General features: G+C 44.6%; 2 protein-coding genes across 19 annotated transcripts in view; one reads left to right on the top strand and one right to left on the bottom strand.

The window, feature by feature from the left end:
* ZNF182 (zinc finger protein 182) overlaps window positions 1-22163 on the top strand; it is a 48371-nt gene that overhangs the window by 1174 nt on the left and 25034 nt on the right. For 3 of the 18 annotated variants that reach the window (XM_059157106.1, XM_059157109.1, XM_059157105.1), the window contains exons 1-4: window positions 15516-15699; window positions 15944-16130; window positions 16676-16715; window positions 17014-17072. Coding sequence is in view for 8 of the 18 variants with exons in the window: in XM_059157100.1 (XP_059013083.1) it covers window positions 17058-17072 (15 nt within the window). In the remaining 10 variants the exon portion in view is untranslated. Of the gene's footprint in view, window positions 1-2787; window positions 2895-5032; window positions 5169-6351; window positions 7678-9780; window positions 9943-14509; window positions 15700-15943; window positions 16131-16675; window positions 16791-17013; window positions 17073-17420; window positions 19863-22163 lie in introns of those variants that run through there. The other 15 variants (XM_059157113.1, XM_059157110.1, XM_059157102.1 and 12 more) reach the window with 13 other exon arrangements.
* On the bottom strand, window positions 8253-10946 carry LOC131821208 (sperm acrosome-associated protein 5-like). The gene is made up of 4 exons (XM_059157115.1): window positions 10660-10946; window positions 10109-10267; window positions 8546-8624; window positions 8253-8442 (listed from the first exon to the last, which is right to left on the bottom strand). The coding sequence occupies exons 1-4, from the start codon at window positions 10910-10912 to the stop codon at window positions 8361-8363; spliced, it is 573 nt and encodes a 190-aa protein (XP_059013098.1). The 5' UTR covers window positions 10913-10946; the 3' UTR covers window positions 8253-8360.

The raw sequence follows: 22163 nt of genomic DNA, 5'->3' as shown, positions 1-22163 counted from the left end.
TTGAGCTTCCTGCTCAGTGGGGAGTCTGCTTCTGTCTCTTCTCTCCCTCTGTGCTCTCTCTCTCAATTAAATAAATAAAATCTTTTTAAAAAGTTAAGTGTTGGGTGGGGGGTTGGGTAAGCCTGGTGGTGGGTATTAGGGAGGGCACGTATTGCATGGAGCACTGGGTGTGGGGCATTAACAAAGAATGCTGGAACACTGAAAAGAAATAAAATAAAATAAAATGGAAAATTAAAAATTAAGTGTTTAGAACAATGCCTGGCACACACATAATAAGGTTTATATATGGGGTTGGCATTGTTATTTATGCCATAAAATGAGCATGTATAAACACATGAAAAGTTAGGATTAGGGAAATAGAGTAATACCAAAGCAAGGTTGATATGTATACATGTAGATCATAGGATCTTACATAATTACATTGAGCTACAGTTCTTTTTCTGAGCTTCTTGGAAGCTGTGACATATAGTGTGAGAAGCACTCATTTGTTTTATTTATCTTACCTATAGAGAGAAAGTAAGCCACTCCCTCAGAAGCAAAGAATTCCTGATGTTGAGGTTTCAAAATAATTCTGTAGTGGGTTAGCCATAGCCTCATCACCAATCTTGTGATAATCACAGGGAGATGATTGCTTTGTGTGTGACTTAAAATATGTCTTCATTCCAGCCAAAGGTGTCCTGCTGGGTCAGAACTAAAGGGATGTGACACTTCAGGAAACCAGAGCCATGTCAGTACAAGCAGCTGTCATGTTCAGGGTCAATACAAGGATAAAACCTTAAGGGTCAAGAAATAACCAGTAAATGGGGGCATCCAAGTGGCTCAGTCGGTTAAGCATCTGCCTTCAGCTCGGGTTGTGATCCCAGGGTCCCGGGATTGAGCCCTGCATCAGGATCCCTGCTCAGTGAGGAGTCTGCTTCTCCCTCTCCCACTCCCCCTGCTTGTGTTCCCTCTCTCACTGTCTCTCTCTTTCCTTGCCAAATAAATAAATAAAATCTTAAAAAAAGAAAGAAGCAGTAAACCCCATATCCTCCAAATTATTTTCCAGTATTTATTTAAATTGAAGTATAATTTAACATACAATGTTGTATTAGTTTCAGGCGTACAACATATTGATTTGACAATTCTCTACCTTACGGAGCGCTCACCGGAAATAAGTGTAGTCACCATTTGTCCCCTGACGACATTATCACAGTATTATGGACGATATTCCCTATGTTGTACTTTCCTCTCCTGGACTTATTTATAACAAGCTCTTTGTACATCTCAATCTCCTTTCTCTATTTCACCCATCCTCCCACCCACCTCCCCCCAATACTTTGTTTTTTTTCTCATCTGGGATTTTTGGCAAAGCTGGAGCAATCCAAAGATCTGCCTTTTTCCTTTTCAGGCTGGGAATTAATGATGTCCCTGACTGTATTCAGTTCTTTCCCTTTTGCCCTTTGCATGTATGTATGTATGTATGTATGTATGTATTATTTATTTAATTCACTTGAGAGAGCGGGAGTGCACAAGTAGGGGGAAGGGCAGAGGGAGAGGGAGAAGCCCATTCCCACTGAGCAGGGATCCTGATGCGGAGCTTGGTCCGGAGCCCAGGGATCACGACCCGAGCCAAAGGCAGGTGCTTAACCGACTGAGCCACCAAGGCACCCCTCTCTTTTGCCCTTTATAAAAATGTCTATTTCGTTGTGTCATTTTTCCCCCTCTCACTACAAAAGAAGTGGCACCAAAAAACTCAGACTCTTAGGAATGTACAGTCTAAAAAGAGAAAATATCTCTAGATGTCTTATCATCACTCATTCCAGATAAGCAATTCTATGGTAAATTTAATTTCCATCGACACCCCTCTCTGTCCTTTCTTCTTTATATTTACATACACATAAAAGCAGATTGTTCCTGTTGACCTTCCTTTGCTAAAATTTGCTCATAATATACAAACTGTTTTGCAACTCCGTGTTTTCTCTTTACATGGTAATATTGATGAAGGTACTAGGAGTAATGATAATGATAATACCGAGGCTAAGGAGGAGGAGGATGGTATTAGTGGCAGAAACAGGAGCTAACATGGAAAGAGCCTGCACTGTACCGGGCACTCTACAAAGTATTTTATTTTATTTTATTTTTTTAAAAGATTTTATTTATTTATTTAGAGAGAGAGAGAGAGAGAGAGAGAGCACGCACGCACAAGCGCGAGCGCATGGGCACACAAGCAGGTGAAGGGGCAGAGGGAGAGGGAGAAGCAGGCTTCCTGCTGAGCAGGGAGCCCAGCACAGGGTCTTGATCCCAGGACCCTGAGATCTGACCTGAGTCGAAGGCAGACGCTTACCTGACTGAGTCACCCAGGCACCATTGTTTTTATTTTTTTCATCATAAGAAGCATACTCCATAATCCCCATACCCTACTTCCCCCATTGTCCCACTTCTCTCCCCTCTGGTGACCATTAGTTTAGTTTGTTCTCTATTCTTAAGACTCTGTTTCTTGGTTTGGCTCTCCCTCTTTTTTTCCTTTGTTTGTTTGTTTTGTTTCTTAAATTCCACCTATGAATGAGATCACGGAGTATTTGTTTTTCTCTGACTGCCTTACTTCATTTAGCCCAATACTCCAGCTCTATGAATGAAAATACCCTTTCGAATCCTTTTGTCATGTTTTTAGTCCTTGCCATTTGGTAGTTAAAATATTTCTTTTGTTTGTGTTTATTTAGTTGGCAATGAGGTTGAGTGTCTTTTCATATTCTTTCCTTTGTTGGTGAATTGTTCTTTTTCATGTGGGTTCTTTTTTTTTTTTTTAAGAGTATTTTTAAGTAATCTCTACACCGAAGGTGGGACTTGAACTCACAACCCTGAGATCAACCGTCATGCTCTACCGACTGAGCCAGCCAGGTGTCCCTTTCCTACAGGTTCTTAAATCTTTTGTTGTTGTTCTTATTATCTTTGTCTTATTTTTTTATGGAAATACTTTATTTATTTATTTATTTATATGATGCAGAGAGAGAGAGAGAGAGAGAGAGAGAGAGAGGGAGAGGGAGAGACAGTAAGAGAGGGAACACAAGCAGGGGGGAGAGGCAGAGGGAGAAGCAGGCTTCCCGCTGAGCAAGGAGCCTGATGTGGGACTTGATCCCAGGACCCTGGGATCATGATCTGAGCCGAAGGCAGATGCTTAACAACTGAGCCACCCAGGCACACCTTTTTATGGAGATATTATGGGAATATTATTTAGATAAGAATTTGGGGGTTGACATTTTGTTGAAGCATAGCATACAGAGAAAAGTTTATAATTTGTGCACTTTCATGAACTACAAATTGGAAACACCAGGGTAACCAGTACCTGAATCAAGAGAGAGGGAGAAGCAGGCTCCCCGCTGAGCAAACAGCCCAATTCAGGACTTGATCCCAGGACCCTGGGATCATGACCTGAACCGAAGGCAGAGGCTTTAACCCACTGAGCCACCCAGGCACCCTTATGTCTGGCTTCTTTCAGCTATAATGTTTTTGAGATTCATCCTTGTTGTTTTGTGTATCATTGTTTTCTCCCGTTACTGTGTACTGTTCTATTGTATAAATACATCACAGTTGTTTATCCATTCTAAGGCTGGTGGATGTCCCCATTTTGGCTATTTCAAATAATGCTTCCATGGATATTCTTGTACATGTTTTGATGTGTGTGCATTTCCATTGGATATGTACGTAGGAGTGGGATCGCTGGGTCCTTGGTTAGGTGCACAGTCAGCATTAATAGATTCAGCTGAAATGTTTTCCAAGGTGGCTGTACTCTTATGGTTTACTCTCACCAACAATACGTGAGAGTTCCAGTTGCTCCATACCCTTGCCAATTTTGGGGTCTTTGGTCTTAATTTTAGCCCCTCTGTTGGTAGTTATATCTCATTATGGTTTAAATTTCTATTTCCCTGGTGAATAAAGATATCGAGCACCCTTTTTAAATAAAATTATTTATTTATTTATAAGAGAGAGAGAACACAAGCAGGGAGAATGGCAGGGAGAGGGAGAGGCAGGCGCCCTGCTGAGCAAGGAGCCCAATGTGGGGCTTGATCCCCCAGGACCCTGAGATCATGACCTGAACCAAAGGCAGACACTTAACTGACTGAGCTGCCCAGGCGCCCCTTGAGCACCCTTTCATAGGTTAACTAGTCAGTTGGATATCATCTTTTGTGAAGTATCTATTCACATCATCTTTTTCTAGTTTTTCTATGAGATTGCCTATATCTGTCATGATTTGTAGGAGTTCTTTATGGTTTCCATAGTCTAAAAGTCCTTCACTAGAGATATCTATTGCAAATATCTCAGAGAAAACTTTTTGGAAATTATTATTATTATTTTTTAAAGATTTTATTTATTTATTTGACAGACAGAGGTCACAAGTAGTCACAGAGAGAAAGAGAGAGGAGGAAGCAGGCTCCCCGCCAAGCAGAGAGCCCGGTGCGGGGCTGGATCCCAGGACACCAAGATCATGATCTGAGCTGAAGGCAGAGGCTTCAACCCACTGAGCCAACCAGGCGCCCCCTTTTTGGAAATTATTAAACACTAGCCTCTCTCTGAAGAATATTTCATTTATCTTAAAATATATAAAATATATCACCATTTATCTTAAAATATATCATCATTGAACTGATCGAGTAGAAGGATGTGATGACAGGGATCAGTGTCATTTGAGGATGTAGCTGTGGACCTCACCCAGGAGGAGTGGAATCATCTGGAATCTTCTCAGAGGACACTTTACAGAGCTGTGATGCTAGAGAGCTATAGCCATTTGGTCTCTGTGGGTGAGCATGGCTTCCCTGAGTAATTCACAGTGTATCAAATAGGATAACTTTCGACCTCTGAAGTGTTTCAATACTTTGACCTCAAGTTCTAGGGATTCAAGATTCCTGATCCCTTTTAGGGGTACAAATACCTTTTAGGTGTTTGTATTTTCATCTCTTGTGTGAAATTTATACTTATTAAGATGTACCTTCCTAATTGCCTTGAGGCCATGAAACCCACACAGATGTGCCTAAGTCATCTATCATTTCCATTACAGGGTATCCTGTTACCAAACCAGATGTGATCACCTGTTTGGAGAAGGGAGGACTTCAGATCATAGAGAAATTCCAAGTTTGAGTTATACAGATAAATAAGAAACAGACAGATGGAGATGATGAGTAAGACCCCAGTGGGTGAGTGAGGGCTGGATGTCCTTAGAAACTGAGAAATGTCTTCCTCAAGGATATACCTTTCTTTTTTCTTTTTTCGCTAACTCCAAATTGTTACTCTTGTGAGTTGCTGTCTCATGGTAATCTTGGAATGGAGTGGTGAGGAACTAGACTGTGATCTACCTTGTCCTTCTGCTTATTCTCTTGGTCATGTCAGTTGTTTTTAGCCTTCCTTTTTATTTTAAGAGCGAGAGAGAGAGAGCAAGCGCACATGCACAGGTGTGCACATGAGCAGGTCAGAGCAGAGGGAGAGGGATGGAATCCCAGGTAGGCTCCATGCTCAGTGTGGAGCCGGGCATGGGGCTCGATCTCATGAACCTGAGATCATGACCTGAGTTGAAACCAAGAGTCCATCGCCCAACCGACTGAGCCACCTAGGTGTCCCATTTTCAGCCTTCCTGAAAGGCTCTTCTGTTTGAGTCCTCTTCCTCCGAATCCTGGATCTACTACCTTTCAGCAATCCCTTTTCCCTACTCATGGCTCTCTAAACATATTTTCACCTTCTCTCTTCCATTTTAAGGTATTTTTCTTAATCAAAGTCACTTGTATTTTTTTAAAAGATTTTATTTGTTTATTTGACAGACAGAGATCACAAGTAGGCAGAGGGAGAGGAGGAAGCAGGCTCCCCACTGAGCAGAGAGCCCGATACAGTGCTCAATCCCAGGACCCTGGGACCATGACCCAAGCCAAAGGCAGAGGCTTTAACCCACTGAGCCACCCAGGTGCCCCAAAGTCACTTGTATTTATCATTAGTTTCTTTTTTTTTTTAAGATTTTATTTATTTATTTGACAGAGAGAAATCACAAGTAGACGGAGAGGCAGGCAGAGAGAGAGAGAGGGAAGCAGGCTCCCTGCTGAGCAGAGAGCCCGATGCGGGACTCGATCCCAGGACCCTGAGATCATGACCTGAGCCGAAGGCAGCGGCTTAACCCACTGAGCCACCCAAGCGCCCCTTATCATTACTTTCTTGTTCCAGTTTCTGTTAGAGCAATTTGTGCTTTCTTTCCCTCAAGCTCAGAATATGAGACATATAATTTGAATTTCTTTCTGACTGGTATCTAGACCTAAAAGAAAATAAGTCAACCTTTCAGAAGTATGCTTCTAACAAAAGGTAGATTCACAGGGAATGCTTTCTTCTTCTTTCTAGAAGTCTGGCAAGTTGACCAGCTGGAGAGGCACCAGAAAAACCAAAATAGACACCGGAGGCAAACTACGTCCATTAGAGAGAAAGATGTGACTAAGGAGTAAGGTTGTGAAAGAATAGATTTGTAAATCCACTTCCTCAAAGCACATGGGTGGTTTCTGCATTACACATACCCTATATACAGGACTCCTATGGCATAAGTTTTTTTTTTTTTTTAAAGATTTTATTTGTTTATTTGACAGATCACAAGTAGACAGAGAGGCAGGCAGAGAGAGAGAGAGAGAGAGAGGGAAGCAGGGCCCCCGCTGAGCAGAGAGCCCCATGTGGGACTCGATCCCAGGACCCCGGGATCATGACCTGAGCCGAAGGCAGCGGCTTAACCCACTGAACCACCCAGGCGCCCCGGCATAAGTTTTTTTTTAAAGATTTTTTTATTTAGGGACATCTGGGTGGCTCAGTCAGTTAAGTGTCTGCCTAGGGTTTGGGTCATGATCCCAGGATCTTGGGATCGAGTCCTACATCAGGTTCCTTGCTCAGCAGAGCGCCAGCCTGCTTCTCCCTTTGCCTGCCACTCCCCCTGCTTGTGCTTTCTCTCTCTGTCAAATAAATAAATCATCTTTTTTCAAGGATTTTTTTAAGGCTTTTAGGCTACCTGATAAGATTTTAGGAGATCTACTTTTTACTTAAATTCAGCAGAGTTCATTTTTGCTGCTTTTGCTGACAGAAATCAGTACCCAGAGTGATGGCACCCTTTATGGATCTCCAGGGAAATGTGAGATTGGGCCCTCCAGGCTGGCTGGGGCTGAAGGCAGGAGAAATCAAATTGGCATTAAGGAGGGGGACTCGGTCATTCTCCCACTGGTGGATATCTGCTTTAATGATCATCTATGCTTACCCTGGGTAAAGTAAACACTGAAAACAAGACTCTGGGTAGGTGAATAGCCACCCATAATCAAAAAGTACAAAAGGCATGAGGGACTGCTTCCTCACAGGTGTGGTTTCTTCTGATGGGGCCAGTACAGAGAGTGGCAAGTTTAAATTCCTAAATTCTCTGCCCAAGACACAGATCCAAATCCAGTCATTCTGTAAAAAAAAGAAATTACTACCCTGTGCATCCATTGAATTCCCGGCCTAGATTCCCTCTCATTCGAAATTTACCATTACTTATGAAAGAGGGAGTGCGGGGCCAACTCTTAGAATAGGGAGATATGGGAGGGTGTGGGAGAATGTGAACACTGAGTTTCCTGTGTAAGCTGAAACCAATCTTATTTTCTGTGGAGAGACTGTACCTACCTTAATTAAAGACTCTGTAGTGACTGCTTTTTTTTTAAGATTTTATTTATTTATTTGACAGAGAAAGATCACAAGTAGGCAGAGAGGCAGGCAGAGAGAGAGAGGAGGAAGCAGGCTCCCTGCTGAGCAGAGAGCCTGATGCGGGACTCGATCCCAGGACTCTGAGATCATGACCTGAGCCGAAGGCAGCGGCTTAACCCACTGAGCCACCCAGGCGCCCCTGTAGTAACTGCTTTTTAAGGAAAGAGAATTTTCATAGCTCTACCCTTCCATCTCCAGATCGATAACTGCCTTGTGACACTCTAGGTGCTTTCCAAACATTCATTCACTTAATTCTCCCAACAATCCCATGAAGTAGGTACTACCATTATCACCCTCATTTTGCCAATGAGGAAGCAGAGGCACAGAGAAGTTAAATGCCTTGCCCGATGCAACATAGCTCCTGAGTGGTAGAGATGGTATTTGAACCCAGGAGAAGCTATGCTCTTACCTTCACCCCAAGCAATATGGTGTCCCTGTTGAGAGCTTTGAATGTATGTGGGCAGTGATTAAATGGGGGTTACCTCCAAGCATTGGGAAAATGAAGAGAGTTAGTCATCAGAGGATGCTTGTCTAGTTTATAGATACCATTCTTTATTAAAACCACAGAAGAAAGAAAAGAAAGGAAAAGAAAAATCTCTTCTTCTGGGAAACCGAGTCACGAATTATTAATTATTAATCTATGCAGGTTTTACATGCATATTGCATCCCTTGAGCCATTCAGATAAATCATGGCCAGAACAGTGCCGGGTCCATGAGTCCCTGGGAAATGAAGGGAGAGGAGGAGGGTGAAGCGGACAGGCTGATAGGGTGGCAGTGGCATTATCCCAGCTGCCCAGGATCCAAGCCACCCCTATGAACTTACCAAGCAGCCATACCATTCTGTGAGGACACCACCTGCCTGGCACACAAGATATCATCTAGAATATGGCGGTTGAGCAGGTCTAGGTGGGGAGGGGAGAGAGGGACATAGTGATCTGGTGCACTGGGGACAGGGTGACGGTGTATGGTGGGCTCAGGGGTTCTGGATTCCTTGGAGCCTGAATAACTTCAACCACTACGTCTACTGATTCTAGATGACCTTGATTCACTTGTCAGCTGGTTATGAGTGACCTCAACTGCCATGTTGGCTGGTTCTATAGAACCTTAACTCATACTGAGAGATCCTAGATGATCTGGACTGTCATCCTACCTGGTTATGAATATCCTCAGCCATCATACTGCCTGGTCCTAACAAACTCAAACTCTGTTGGCCAGTTCTGGATGACCTCAACTGTAATTTTGTGTGATTTTGGATGATCTCAACTGCATAGGCAGCTGGTCTGACATCATCTTAACCCCCGTGCTGGCTGGTTGGGAAGCTACTCAGCTGCAAGGCTGGTCAGTCTTGGTGACTTCAAACACTATGTTATCAGGTCTTGGATAACCTCAGCTGCCACTTTGGTTACAAATGGCCTCAGTCTCCATGCTGGCTAGTTCCATTCAACCTCAGTCATCATGGTGCTTGGTTCTAGGTGATCCCAACTGCTCAACAAGGATGACCTTCACTGCCATTCTGACTGGTTAATGATCTCCACTACTGTGCTGACCAGTCCTGGACCATCTCAGTTGACATTTTGACTCGTTATAAATAACTTCACCCTCCATGTTGACCATTCCAGGACTGCAACTTCCATTATAGCTGGTCCTGGACTACCTCAGCTTCTATGTTAGCTCAAAGTGAACAACCTTAGCCTTTATTTTAGTTAATCTTGAGAAACCTTACTATTCATGTTACTCTGTCCCCGACAGCTTCAACCTCTGTGGTGGCTAGTTCTGGACAACCTCAACCTTCAACCTGGCCAATCCTGGGTAACCTCTTCTGTTTCTGTAGCAGGGCTTGGACAGCCTCAACCTCCATTTGGCCTGGCCCCCAATGGCCTCAGTCCCCATTTTGGTCTGTCTTGGACAACCCAAGTACCATTTTGGCCAGCCCCGAACAACAACCACTATTACATTTTGTCCTCAAAACCACCACACTCTTGTCTGGAAAGCTCTCTTCTTCTGCACAGATATTCCTTATTTCTGTTCCTACAGCCAGATGTGCATTTCTTCCCTCAGGGCCTGAACCACCTCAACCCCAAATCAGGACAACCTCCCCCTTCCATTCCACATGGAGCTAAGTTTCCTGTTTTCTGAGTCCCCGAAACCTTCGGCCTCCATTCTCGGGGAGGTATAGGACTTCTGAGCGCTCTTGACCTGGACAAAATCTCCACATAGTCGGTAAGTATACAGGAGGTGGTGTCTCTGACAGCCCAGGCAACTGTACTCCTTTCCTTATAATTTTTTTGCTTTTGTTACTAGAGAGTATGGCTCAGGCAACCTTGCCCTCTATGTGTTGGGCAGTGGAGCCGGGCCAGGCTTCAGGGTGTCCGCAGCGCTGCCTCACCTCGACACTCTATGTGACAGAGGTTCTGGGTGCGTGTAAGGCCGTTGTTGCACCACCAGGCAGAATTCAGCTGGAAAATGCCGTACTCGCTGCTGCCGTCAGGATTGTGGTCCACGAAGGAGGTGTCAAAGCCACTCTCATAGTGTGCCATGCACAGCCCTGGGGCAGGGAGGGCGTAGATAGGAGGTAAGCATGAGTCCTAGGACTGGCTGGTGGTAGGAGAGGGGGAGGGTATGGGGATGGTCGTCATCTCGATTGTGGGGGGGGGTGATCTTGGTTTGCTGGTGGTGTAGATGTTGTTGATTCTGGTGAGAGACGAGGGATGGCAAGGGGTGTTGCCCCGTGATGACTCAGGGTAGTGACAGTGTTGATGGCAGAGGTGAGGGTGACGGTTGTGAAGGCAATGATGGTAAGGACATTAGAGCAAGTCAGGGGGTGGCCGAGAGGATCATACCCTGGCCTAGGGAGGTGATAAATGAGAAGGAGGGGCCTGGGTCTGAGTGTGGTGGGTAGCTCGGGGGGTGGTGGGACTTGGGGCACTGGAGTCTTACAGTCTCCAACGCTGTAGCCCCTGAAGCCATTGAGGCCTGCCTTCTCCAGCTTCACTGCCAGTTCACAGCGTTCATAGATCTTCGCATCCACGGTGGCGACCATCAGTGTGGCCAGAGTCACCACCACAGTGACCCAGGTCTGCATGATAACGCCTGTAGGCCCTCCTATCCAACTCTTTGCTCCAGACTCAGACGCTGCCCTGTTCAGAACTAGGAGCATTCTGGAACTCTGAGCCCTGTGAGCAAACACCATGTAGTAGATTCTGGAACCCAGAAGCCAGAGGGCTGGACACCCTCACTGTCTTTCCCAGTGCCATCTCTGTTAGAGACGGACACACAAGGGAAAAAATGATACTGACCTGTACATAAAGATGGGAGGGGGCAAAACCAGGGAGAAACCCTGAGATGTCAGAAAGAAATGCAGGAAGAAAGGAGCTGGAGACACAGAGATAGGACTCAGGTCCTGGGCCTCACACTCAGCCCACATTCCTGCACTTTCCTTAACATGGTGCCACTCCACTGTTTTGAATCTTGCGCTACCACTTGGTTCCCTCCATTTCCCCTCACTCTGCCCCTCATCGCCTCCATTCCCCTCACTCTGCTCAGCAGTCAGCTCGGTTCACCACACTGCCTCCTACCACCTCGATTTCTCAAGCTCTGCACAATATGGCCATCATTCCCTCGCCTTCCGCCCCTTGTTACCGCCATTTACCCATTCTTGGCACCTCGTTCACTTCACTTACTACACCCTAATTTCCTGGGATCTGGCCACGTTTGCCCCATTCAATCACATTGTGCCCTCCACTACATATTATACACGACACGTGTATAATCACGTGTATGATCACGACACGTGATGGAGATGTGCCCTCTACAGCTGTTCTGCCTCCATTCTTGTTCGAGCTTTTATTCCAACCCCCTCCACCCTGCCCCATTCACTTACACTGCCTCTTGTCCACTACCCTTCCTGCGTGCTGGGCCTCCTATGGCCACGGTTCCTTAACCCTCTCCTCTCATGGCCCCAGTTCTCTCACGTCGTATTCCTTCACCTCTGCTCACTCTCAGACTCTCATTTTCCAGGTTCCCCTCTGCTCCTTGACACCACACGAAGCGACTCCCGTTCACGCTCATGTAGCCCAGCCTTCGGCTTGGTTCCCGGACTCCGGGCCTCATTCTCTCCCTCATTCACTCTCTTGCTGCCCCTTCTTCACCATTGTTCTCTCCAACATCACATTTATCCCCATTCCATGCCACTAGCTCAGGTTACCTGCAGATTCTCCTTCTACGCTTGCTCAGCCCCATTCCTCACTTTCTCTTTGTTGACTCCATTAAATCTGCCTCTTGTTCTTCAAAACGATCTCACTCATAGAAATTTCCAGTGTAACCCCTGTTCCTCCTGGAACCACTCCCACTCTGCACCTGATCTCATGTCTAGTTGTTTTCATTCTGCCCCATAGTACCTTCATCCAATCACACTCCGCCCTGAATTCACCACTTTTTGCTAACACTGGTCCCCATGTTTCCCCAGTTTATTCACTTGGGGCCATGTGACCTGTGACCTTTGTCTTTCCCTTTGGCTCACAGTCCCCACAGTCACTTGCCTTCTTCTCTTTGCTTCTATTCCCTCTCTCTCTGCCCAGCATTAGCTCCATTCATGCACATGCGGCATCTCCTTCACCTGGCTGATGGATGCTGGGATCTCTGGACATTCCTGGAGCCCCGCATCACCCCTGTCGGGTCCCAGTCTGCCCCTCATTCACTCTAGCCACTCCCCTTCTCCCTCAGAGTGTCACCACTCGAACTTAACCTGATTCACACATGCTCGTTCTACCATGTATATGGCTTCAGTCCCTCTTCTTCTGTCCCTTGTGCTCCCCATTCTATCCTCTATGCCCCATATTCCCTCCATTCCCTCCCACGTTCCACCGAAATTCACCTCTCTCACCCTTAACATGCCCCATAAACCATCATTTATTCACACTCTGGTCCTCCGTGCTCAAAGCAATTTGCACTCTCCTGCTTTATCAACTCATACACATTCACCGTGTGAATTGCTCCATTTACTCGGGCTGCTCCTACTTTCACTTTTGGTCACTTTAGCCCATGCCTCAATTTCCTATCACTTACTCAGTCTCACTCATAATCTCGATTCATTCAAAATCAAATGCGCAGGCATTCCCTCATGTGGCTCCACACTACCCCCTTTCATTCCACTCTACTCTTGTACTGCCCTCCCATCCCCCTCTGACTCTCCTTGCCACCATTCACTCCCAATCTGCCCTTCATTCCCCATTATTCACCCCTGCCCCCAGCCAGTCCCATATGTCTCCCATTGAGTGATACTCACATTGGCCAAGACAGAACAGTCTGACAGGATTCATGTACCAGTGATGGCATGTACCACAAATACCAGTGGCTTCAAAAGAATGGAAGGGGGTTCCTCCCTTGGAAGCAGGTAGTTCAGGGCTAGCATGCCAGCTTCAAGGTCACCAGAGAACTGGCTCGTGAGCTGTTGCTCTGACAAACTCACCCACTACCTTATGGGCCCAAGTCACTGCTTGTAATTGGCCAAGCTTCTATAGTTTTGGTGAAATGTATCTTGTGTTGTAAAGTAAGCTCTATACCCAATGTGGGGCTTGAACTCATGACCCTAAGATCAAGAGTCACATGCTCTACCAACTGGGCCAGCCACATACCCCTTGATGAAAAGTATCTTAAGAGCAATCGTGGTGAAGACTCACTGGTGAGGTGGGGGAACTGTCGCTGGGAGTGTCACACTGTACAAACTCTGTGGTGGGACCAGCTGCTGTCAGCTTCCCATACTCCTTCAGCTAGCTACTTGCTGCTTAGACCGCTGTGTGAGGAGGTTGCTCCTGCAGGGACTGTTGGCAGAGGATGCCCAGCACAGAGTGAGAGTCCAGCTCCTCAGCACAGAAAACCTGGCCTCACATAGGTTGTCAATGTGCCTTGTGAACCCTGGGACAGTTCTTGAGGGGTGTATCACTGGCTCAGGGACATTTCTGGAGCTGGCAATCTCTGTACCCCAATACCCACCAATCCTAAAGGATTCTTTCTATACACAGGTGTGTGTGTACAAGGTGGTGGGGGGATAATGTTTGTAAGATGGAAGAGGCCAGGCTGGGATGGGCCCTATAGTCTGGCCCTTCCTATTTCCCACTGACATATTTTGTACCCAAGAAGTACTGATCCTTCGGGGAGCAAGAGATAGGAACTAGTCTTCTGTTTTCTCTCTTTGCTTTGGCTGCCAAGAAGCTCCAACTAGATATCTGGTTAAAAAAAAAAAATTCCTTGTCTAGTTTTAATGGTTCTGGCATAAGGACCTGCAGATTCTTTCCAGAAGTTCTATGGGATAGCGAATAAACAAAAGAATATTATTGGGTAGAAGTTAAGGATCCAGCCTTGGAAAAGTGTGTGACCATGCGCATGTTACTTAGTCTCTCTGGGACTCAGTTTCCTCCTCTGACAAGTAGAGGCCATGGGACTGTTCACAGTGGGGACTGAGTGAGGCAGGTCATGCCATGTGATTCCCACAGTGTGTGGCACACAAGAGATACTGAGCTAGGTCTGAGCCCCCATTATCACTTGCTGGGCCTGTTGGCAGAAGCCACAGTTTTTCCTGCTTTCGCCCTTGCCCTCTGTTGTCTGTTCTTCAAAGCAGCCTGCAGGTTATCTTTGAATTTTTTCCTTTTGATTAACAAAAGCTCAATACATATAGATGCCTAGTTTTATTTAAATAATAATACTAAAACATGTAGCACTTGCTGTGTGCCAAGCATTGTTCTAAATCTTTACAATTATCAGTTCGTTTGTCATCGTCCCCATTTTACAGATGAGGAAACAGCACAGAGAAGAGTTCTGCCCTAGTTACAAAGCTGGTGAATGGGGCTTTGAAACCAGGCTGTCTCCATCATGTTTGTTTGGTTCTGTCTTCTTCCTTGCTGTGTTCCCAATGTCTGGAATACTGTCTGTCATACAGGAGAAGCTCATGTTCTAGTGGTGCACGACTCGCAATAAACAAGAATTCGAGATTGCTTCTGATGGGTCTTTAAAAAAATCTTACCCCTCTCACGGCTCAGCATTCTGTCTAGAATGAAGCATGAGCTCTGTTCCTGGCAGAGGAGGCCCTACGGCATCTGCCCCCACTCCCTCCCTCCCACCTCCTACGCTCCCAACACACTGCCAGTTTCCATTCCTCCCAACACGCCAAATTGGTCCCACTTCCCGGCCAGGAGGCTCTTTTCTTCGGCTCTTTGTGTGACCGGCTCCTTTTGGTCAGCAAAATTGTCACCTCCGACGAAAGGATTTTGTTCCTGCCCATCCAGAGAAAAGAACCCGTCAGCTGCTGCTTAACACATTGGCTTCACCAAGGGATGTGTGTGTCCTAGGTCGCCGCTTATGTATCCTTCAGCTTGTTTGTATGCTGTCCTTCAAAACTCCCGGCTTTAGCCACTGGATGGAGCCAGTGTGACCTTTCCCAACCTCCCGGCCTTTGTGCACGCTGGGCGATTCTGCCACGCGTCCCGTCTTCCTGTTCAATTACACCTGTAAACCCGACGCTGCCCTTCGGGTTCAAGACACCAAATTCCCGCCTGCCAGAATTTTCCTCAGTTGGGCAGTTCCCTTCCCCATCATAAGGAAAATGGTTTTCGAAGCCTCAGGCATGACGGTCTCTGTAGAACCAAGTAGACACCTGCTCTACACCACAGCCCTCGAGGTGTAGAGCCCCGGTGGGCGCGGCCATCTCAAAGCAGGGACCGCGCGGGCGCGGCCATCTTCCCTCCGCGCAGGCGCCGCGGCCCCGCCGCGTTCGCGTGGGGCCGGCGGGGGGGGGGGGGCGGGAGGGGGCCCGGTGTTGACTATTGGCGGACGCGGGCTCAAAGCCCCCACTGAGCGTGCGCACATCCAACCGCTGCAACCCTGTAGGTTGCGGAGCCTGAGTTGGTCCTGAAGCGGAAGTGCTTCTTGGGGCCAGTTCTTGCACTGGTCTCTGCAGTGAGCAGAAAATCTATTGTCGAGAGGGTGAGAGAGAGAGAGAGAAAGAGAGGGGTTGAGAGGGCGAGTGCTAGAGGTGATGGGCGGAGTGATGGGGAGTTCCGGGGGGAACGAAAGAAGGGGGATTTGGGGGAGGTCATTGATGGTGGGACTTGTGGGGTGAGTGATGGGAGACCGAATGACGCTCTCTGGGCACGATGGTGGACAAAGTTATGGGACTAGTCAGGGTTGAGTGGGGCTTGTTAAACGTTGACTTTTACACATTTTCCAGCACAGTGACCTGCGCTAAGGGTTCATACGCACTCCTCAGGCCCCTCCTTAGGCGCCCCCCGCCTCTCCCCGTGCCCCTCTCCCCTTGCCCGCGCCCCAGGGTAGGGGCCTGATGTGAATGCTTCAGCCGAAGTGAATCTGCACCCGAAGGCTTCCTTCTGGCTCCTGGGCAAGCCGGCCCCAGTGAGGTGAGGAGAAGGAAGAGGCACCTGAGAGGACTCATCTCCCGAGCTGAGAGCTTGGGGCTTGGGAGGGGGGTGGGCGAGGCCTGGTGCTGCGGGGTCTGGGAGGGGATCATCAGGCTTAAAACGTCAGGAGGCCGATAGTTTTCCAAAAGTTCAGTTTTCTTGGCGTTTAACAAATACTAGCACATTTGAATTACAGATTAATTAAAAATAGTGGGAAAGAAAATCAAAAGGAATTCATTTTATCCCCCTACGTCTATACGTCCATTCTTAGACAGTTTTAGTGTTTTAGGGCTTTGGGTTTTTAAACATTTCACATATAGTTTGAGGTGGGTTCCTGCGGTTTTATAACCTACCTTTTTTTTTTTTTTCATTTAGAAGTTGACTGTGATTCAGCTTAATTTATTCTGTGATGTGTTAAAAACTTTCATTTAGGTATGTGTACAGAAAAGTACACAGATGCTAAAGCATAAACAGTCTTTTGAATAGCTATGTAGCATTTCACCCCTTGTATCTCCTTATTAATCTTCTTATTTTGAGTCATACAGGATTAACTTTGGCATTCATAAAGTCGACGCTGAGATGAAGGTACTTACAGAGGAATTGTGATGCATTAGAGTACATTATTTCATTAAGGAAAATGCCTGGAAATACTATTTCTGGGTCAGTACACAAGTGTATACAGAAAAAACCCTTTTGTGTTAGATGCTCATGTTTGGAAAAGAATCAAGAATACACAGGTGGTTGTTAAAAATCACACTGTTGCGCACATTTCCACAGAGTGGCCTCATGCCCAGCTTATGGGAGGGAATTCTTGGGCAGATAATTCTAGGCAGATAGTCCCGATGGATTCTCTCATACTCTGTATACTTCTCCATTCTTGCAGCTCAGCCTTCGCACATCTCTGCCTTTTCCCAAGAAGAACAGAAAATGGCCAAACCCCAGGTAAGTATGTGGTCTGTTCCTTTTTATTTCTTTTTTTTTTTTTTTTTTACCATGGATGTGATGAGCTTGGAGGAATTCCTGACATAAAATAGGAAATTATTTGTAAATAAGCATTGGGATCAGGAAAAACGAGAAACAGAGGCAAGGCCAAGTTAGAGTGTAGACATGTGGAGGACTTAGGGTGTGACTGGTACTAACATTGACTTACAGATGTCTCTTTGAGCCTCTGGCTGCCAGAGGGAAACTTAATTAGGAAGCTGGCTCACCTTGCTCATCAGGAGAGAGCACACCAAGTCCTCAGGGAAGTGGAGGTTTCCTGTAATTGCCTTCCATGGCATTTCTTTTCAGAGTCTTCCTGTGGATGGCGGAATTGTCTTTAAGCACAGCCTGGTGATAAATGCAGTCCCTGGTTTCCTGCTGATATTTCTTACAGCATTCCTCAGTGAGCTGGCGACATAACGTCAAGGTGTAATTTGGGAACGAAATGTCTTAGGGAAATGGCTTTTCTTGAAATCATTTTCCTGAAGTAAGTTTATCAGTCAGACTTTGGATTCTCATTTGGCCAAGAGACAGAGTCTTGCAGATGTGCTTATAGCCAACCATCTTTTTTCTTTCAGTAAAAAAAAAAAAAAAAAAAAAAAAATTTAAATTAGTGCGTAGGAATATTGAATTTGTTGTCACTGTCCAGTACAATAAATATGAACCCATTTGGCATTGTTAATGTCAGTGCTGAGGTGAAGGTATTTCATGAATACAGATGGGTGTAACTAATCTATGGGATAGAGAATAGTTTCATCAGGCAAAAAATGCTTTATGCTACTCCTTTATGGTTCTTTCCTTCCCCACTTGTAACCTCAGACAACCACAGATCTGTTCTGCATCACTACAGTTTTTATCTTTTCCAGGATGTCATATAAAAGGAATCATATGTATGTAACCTTTTTTTAGAAAAATTAAATGTTCATTGGAGATAATCAATTGATGTGCAGTTATAAAAATATAGAGACATCCCATGTATCCTTTACCTGTTTCCCCCAATAGTACCTCTTACAAAGCTATAGTAGAATGTCATGACCAGGATGTTGACTTTGCTGTGGTTAAGACAAGCCCCGGCACCGCAGGGACCTCTTATGTTGCCCTTTTATAGCCAAATCCATCCGTTTTCTCTAATCCTCCCATTCTTAGCCTTCTAGGAATTACCACTCTCCATTTCTCGAATTTTGTTGTTTCAAGGATGAGATAAAAATCAAATCCTGGGTGGCTCAGTGGGTTAAAGCCTCTGCCTTCGATCCCAGGGTCCTGGGATCAAGCCCCATGTTTGGCTCTCTGCTCAGCAGGGAGCCTGCTTCCTCTCTCAGTGCCTGCCTCTCTGCCTACTTGTGATCTCTGTCTGTCAAATAAATAAATAAAATCTTTAAGAAAATAAAATCCTACAGTATGTGACCTTTTGACATTGAGGATATTTTTACTCAGCATAATTCCCTGGAGATTCAGACAAGCTGTGTTAGGTCTTTTTATTGCTGGGTGGTATTCCATGATATTGATGCACCACTGCTTGTCTGTCCCTTCTTCTGTTGAAAGACATTGGAATTATTTCCAGTTTTTGACAGTTACAAGTAACACTACTTTAAACCTTCGTACACGGGTTTTTGTCTGAACATCGGTTTTCATTTCTCTAGAATAAAATATTGGATTGCTGGGTCACATGATAAGTGAATGTTTAACTTTTTAAGACACTGCCAGATTGTTTTCCAGAATGGTTGAATCATTTTTCATTTCCCCCAGCAATGTATAAGAATTCCAGTTGCTACGTTTTTGTCAGCGCTTGGTATTGTCAGTATTTTTAATTTTAGTCATTCTGGCTAAAATTATAGTTGGTATCTCATCATGGCTTTAATTTGGGTTTCACTAATAGCCAATTATGTTCAAGGTCTTTAGATACGCTTATTTACTTTTTGTGTATCCTCTTTGATGAAGTGTTCAGTCTGCTCTTCTGCCCATTTAAAATTAGATTGTTTTCTCACTACTGAGCTTTGAGAGTTCTTTATGTATTCTGTGTGCAAGTCCTTTGCTGGATACATAGTTTGTGTGGTTTGCCTTTTTATTCTCTAAACAGAGTGTTCACAGAGCAAGAATTTTTAATTTTGAAAATGTCCTGTGTATGAATTATTTCCTTTATGGATGGTGATTTTGGTGTCATGGTTAAGAACTCTTTGCTGGATCCTCAGGTCGTGAAGATTTTTTTTGATTCTGTAAGTTTCATAGTTTTAGCTTTTACATTTAGACCTGTGATCTCTTTTGCATTAATTTTTATATAAGGGGTGAGAAGTAGGTTGAGGGTTATTATTTTGCATATGGAATTCCATTTGTTCCAACCCCATTTGTCCAAAGGATCATTTTTCTCTTTTGAATTGCTTTTGCAGGTTCGTCATAAATCAGTCGGCCATATTTGTGGATCTATTTCTGGACTCTACTCTGTTCTGTTGATCTATGTATCTAATCTTCTGCCAGTCCCACACTTTTTTTTTTACACTTTTATTTAAATTCCAGTTAGTTAGCATACAGCTGTTTCCATAATTTGGCTATCATAGATAATGCTGCTATAAACACTGGGGTCTGTATGCCTTTGAATTAGTACTTTTGTATTCTTTGGCTAAGTACCTAGCAGTGTGATTGCTGGGTTGTAGGGTAGCTCTATTTTTAACTTTTTGAGGAACCTCCATACTGTTTCCAGGATGACTGCACCAGTTTGCATCCCCACCAACAGTACAAGAGGGTTCCCCTTTCTCCACATCTTCCACAACATCTGTTGTTTCTTATGTTGTTGAGACAGGTGTGATGTGATAACTCATCGTAGTTTGGATTTGCATTTTGCTGATGGTGAGTGATGTTGAGCATCTTCTCATGTGTCTGTTGGCCATCTGGATGTCTTCTTTGGAGAAATGTCTATTCATGTCTTCTGCCCATTTTTAACTTTTTAAAAAGATTTATTTATTTTCATGCTTTACAGGTGTTGTATTTCCTAAAGCTGATGTCACTGCAAGCTGCTTTTCCATTTTAAGTAAAACACTCAAATTGTTGATAGGTTTTGCTGGCGGCACGGGGTTTGTAGTGACCCCTGCACATTGTTTAAAAATTAGATCATACTGCACTGGGACACTCAGGTCCCTTCAGGAATCTTTTCTTAAATTACTTACTTCAGTTAGTCACTGGTATTCTGGGGAAAAAATCTGGAAAGTTTCTGTTTGTATTTTATTGTAGTTTATAATAAATCAAATTATTTTTTATTAGTTTCTGCGGAAGAATTTAGTGATTCATGGGTTGCGTACAAAACCCAGTGCTCATTCCATCAAGTGCCTTCCTTCATGCCCATCTCCCAGTTGCCCCATCCCCTACCCGCCTCCCCTCCAGCAGCCCTCAAGTTTGTTTCCTAGAGTTTAGCGCCCCTTATGGTTTGCCTCCCCCTCAATTTTCATCTTGTTTTATTTTTCCTTCCCTTCCCTTATGTTCATCTGTTTCGTTTCTTAAATTCCAAATATGATGAAGTCATATGGTATCTGTCTTTCTCTAACTGACTTATTTTGCTTAGAATAATACGTTCCATCCACGTCTTTGCAAGTGGCAAGATTTTATTCTTTTTGGTGGCTGAGTAATATTCCACTATATATATATGTGTGTGTGTGTGTGTGTATAAAATATCTGTTCATGTCTTCTGTTTTTTTATTTGAGAGAGAGAGAGAGAGCATGCACAGTGCAGAGGGGGAGAGGGAGAGAATCCCACTCAGTCTCTGTGCTGAGCTTGGAGTCCAACGTGGGGCTTGATCTCACGACCCTGGAATCACAAACGGAGCCAAAACCAAGAGTCAGACTGTTGACAAACTGTGCCATTCAGGCATTCCTTCCATCCATTTTTTTAATTGCATTATTTGTTTTGGGGGTGTTGAGTTTTATAAGTTCCTTAGATGTTTTGGATACTAACCCTTTTTGAGATATGTCATTTGCAAATATCTTCTCCTGTTCTGTAGGTTGCTTTTTTAGTTTTGTTGGTTGTTTCCTTCACTGTGTAGAAGACTTTTGTTTTGATTTAGTCCCGATAGTTTACTTCTCCTTTTGTCTTCCTTGCCTCAGAAGACAGATCTAGAAAGAAGATGCTTCTACCTATGGCAAGAAGTTACTGCTGGTGTTCTCTTCCACAGTTTTTATGGTTTCATATCTCACATTTAGTTCTTTCATCCATTTTTAATTTATTTTTCTGTGTGGTGTAAGTAAGTGATCCAGTTTCTTTCTTTTTTTTTTTCTTGAATGTTTTCATTCAAAAAATGTCCGGTTTTCCATTCACCATTTCCATTCACCATTCAAAACTGTCCGGTTTTCCCAACACCATTTGTTGAAGAGACACTCTTTTTCCCACTGGGTATTCTTCCTGCTTTGTCCAGGATTAATTGACCGGTAGTTGTGGATACATTTTGGGGGTTTCTTGTCTGTTCTGTTGACCTATGTGTCTATTTTTGTGCCAGTATCGTGCTGTTTTAATTAGTACAGCCTTGTAATATAACTTGCAATCTGGAATTGTGATGCCTCCAGTTTTGCTTTTCTTTTTCAGGGTTGCTTTGGCTATTTGGGGTCTTTTGTGGCTCCACAGACATTTTTGGATTGTTTGTTCTAGCTCTGTGAAACATGCTGGTGGTATTTTGATAGGGATTGCTTTAAATGTCCAGATTGAGCTTTGAGTAGTATAGACATTTTAACAATATTTTCTTTTCCAATCCATGAGCACAGAATGTCTTTGCATTTCTTTTTTTTTAAGATTTTATTTAAATTATTTTGAGAGACAGAGAGAGGTGGGGAGAGAATAGGGGGGAGAGGGAGAGAGAGAATCTCAAGCAGACTCCATGCTGAGCGTGAAGGCTGAATGGGGGCTTGATCTTACCACCATGGATATCATGACCTGGGCTGAAATCAAGAGTCCAGTGCCTAGCTGACTGAGCCACCCAGGTACCCATCTTTCCATTTCTTTGTGTCATCGTCAATTTCTTTTATCAGTGTTTTAGTTTTCAGAGTACAGGTCTGCTGCTTCATTATTGGTAAATA

This window comes from Mustela lutreola, chromosome X, assembly GCF_030435805.1.
Source record: "Mustela lutreola isolate mMusLut2 chromosome X, mMusLut2.pri, whole genome shotgun sequence".
Taxonomy (NCBI): domain Eukaryota; kingdom Metazoa; phylum Chordata; class Mammalia; order Carnivora; family Mustelidae; genus Mustela; species Mustela lutreola.
This window is presented reverse-complemented; position numbering and strand designations above follow the sequence as displayed.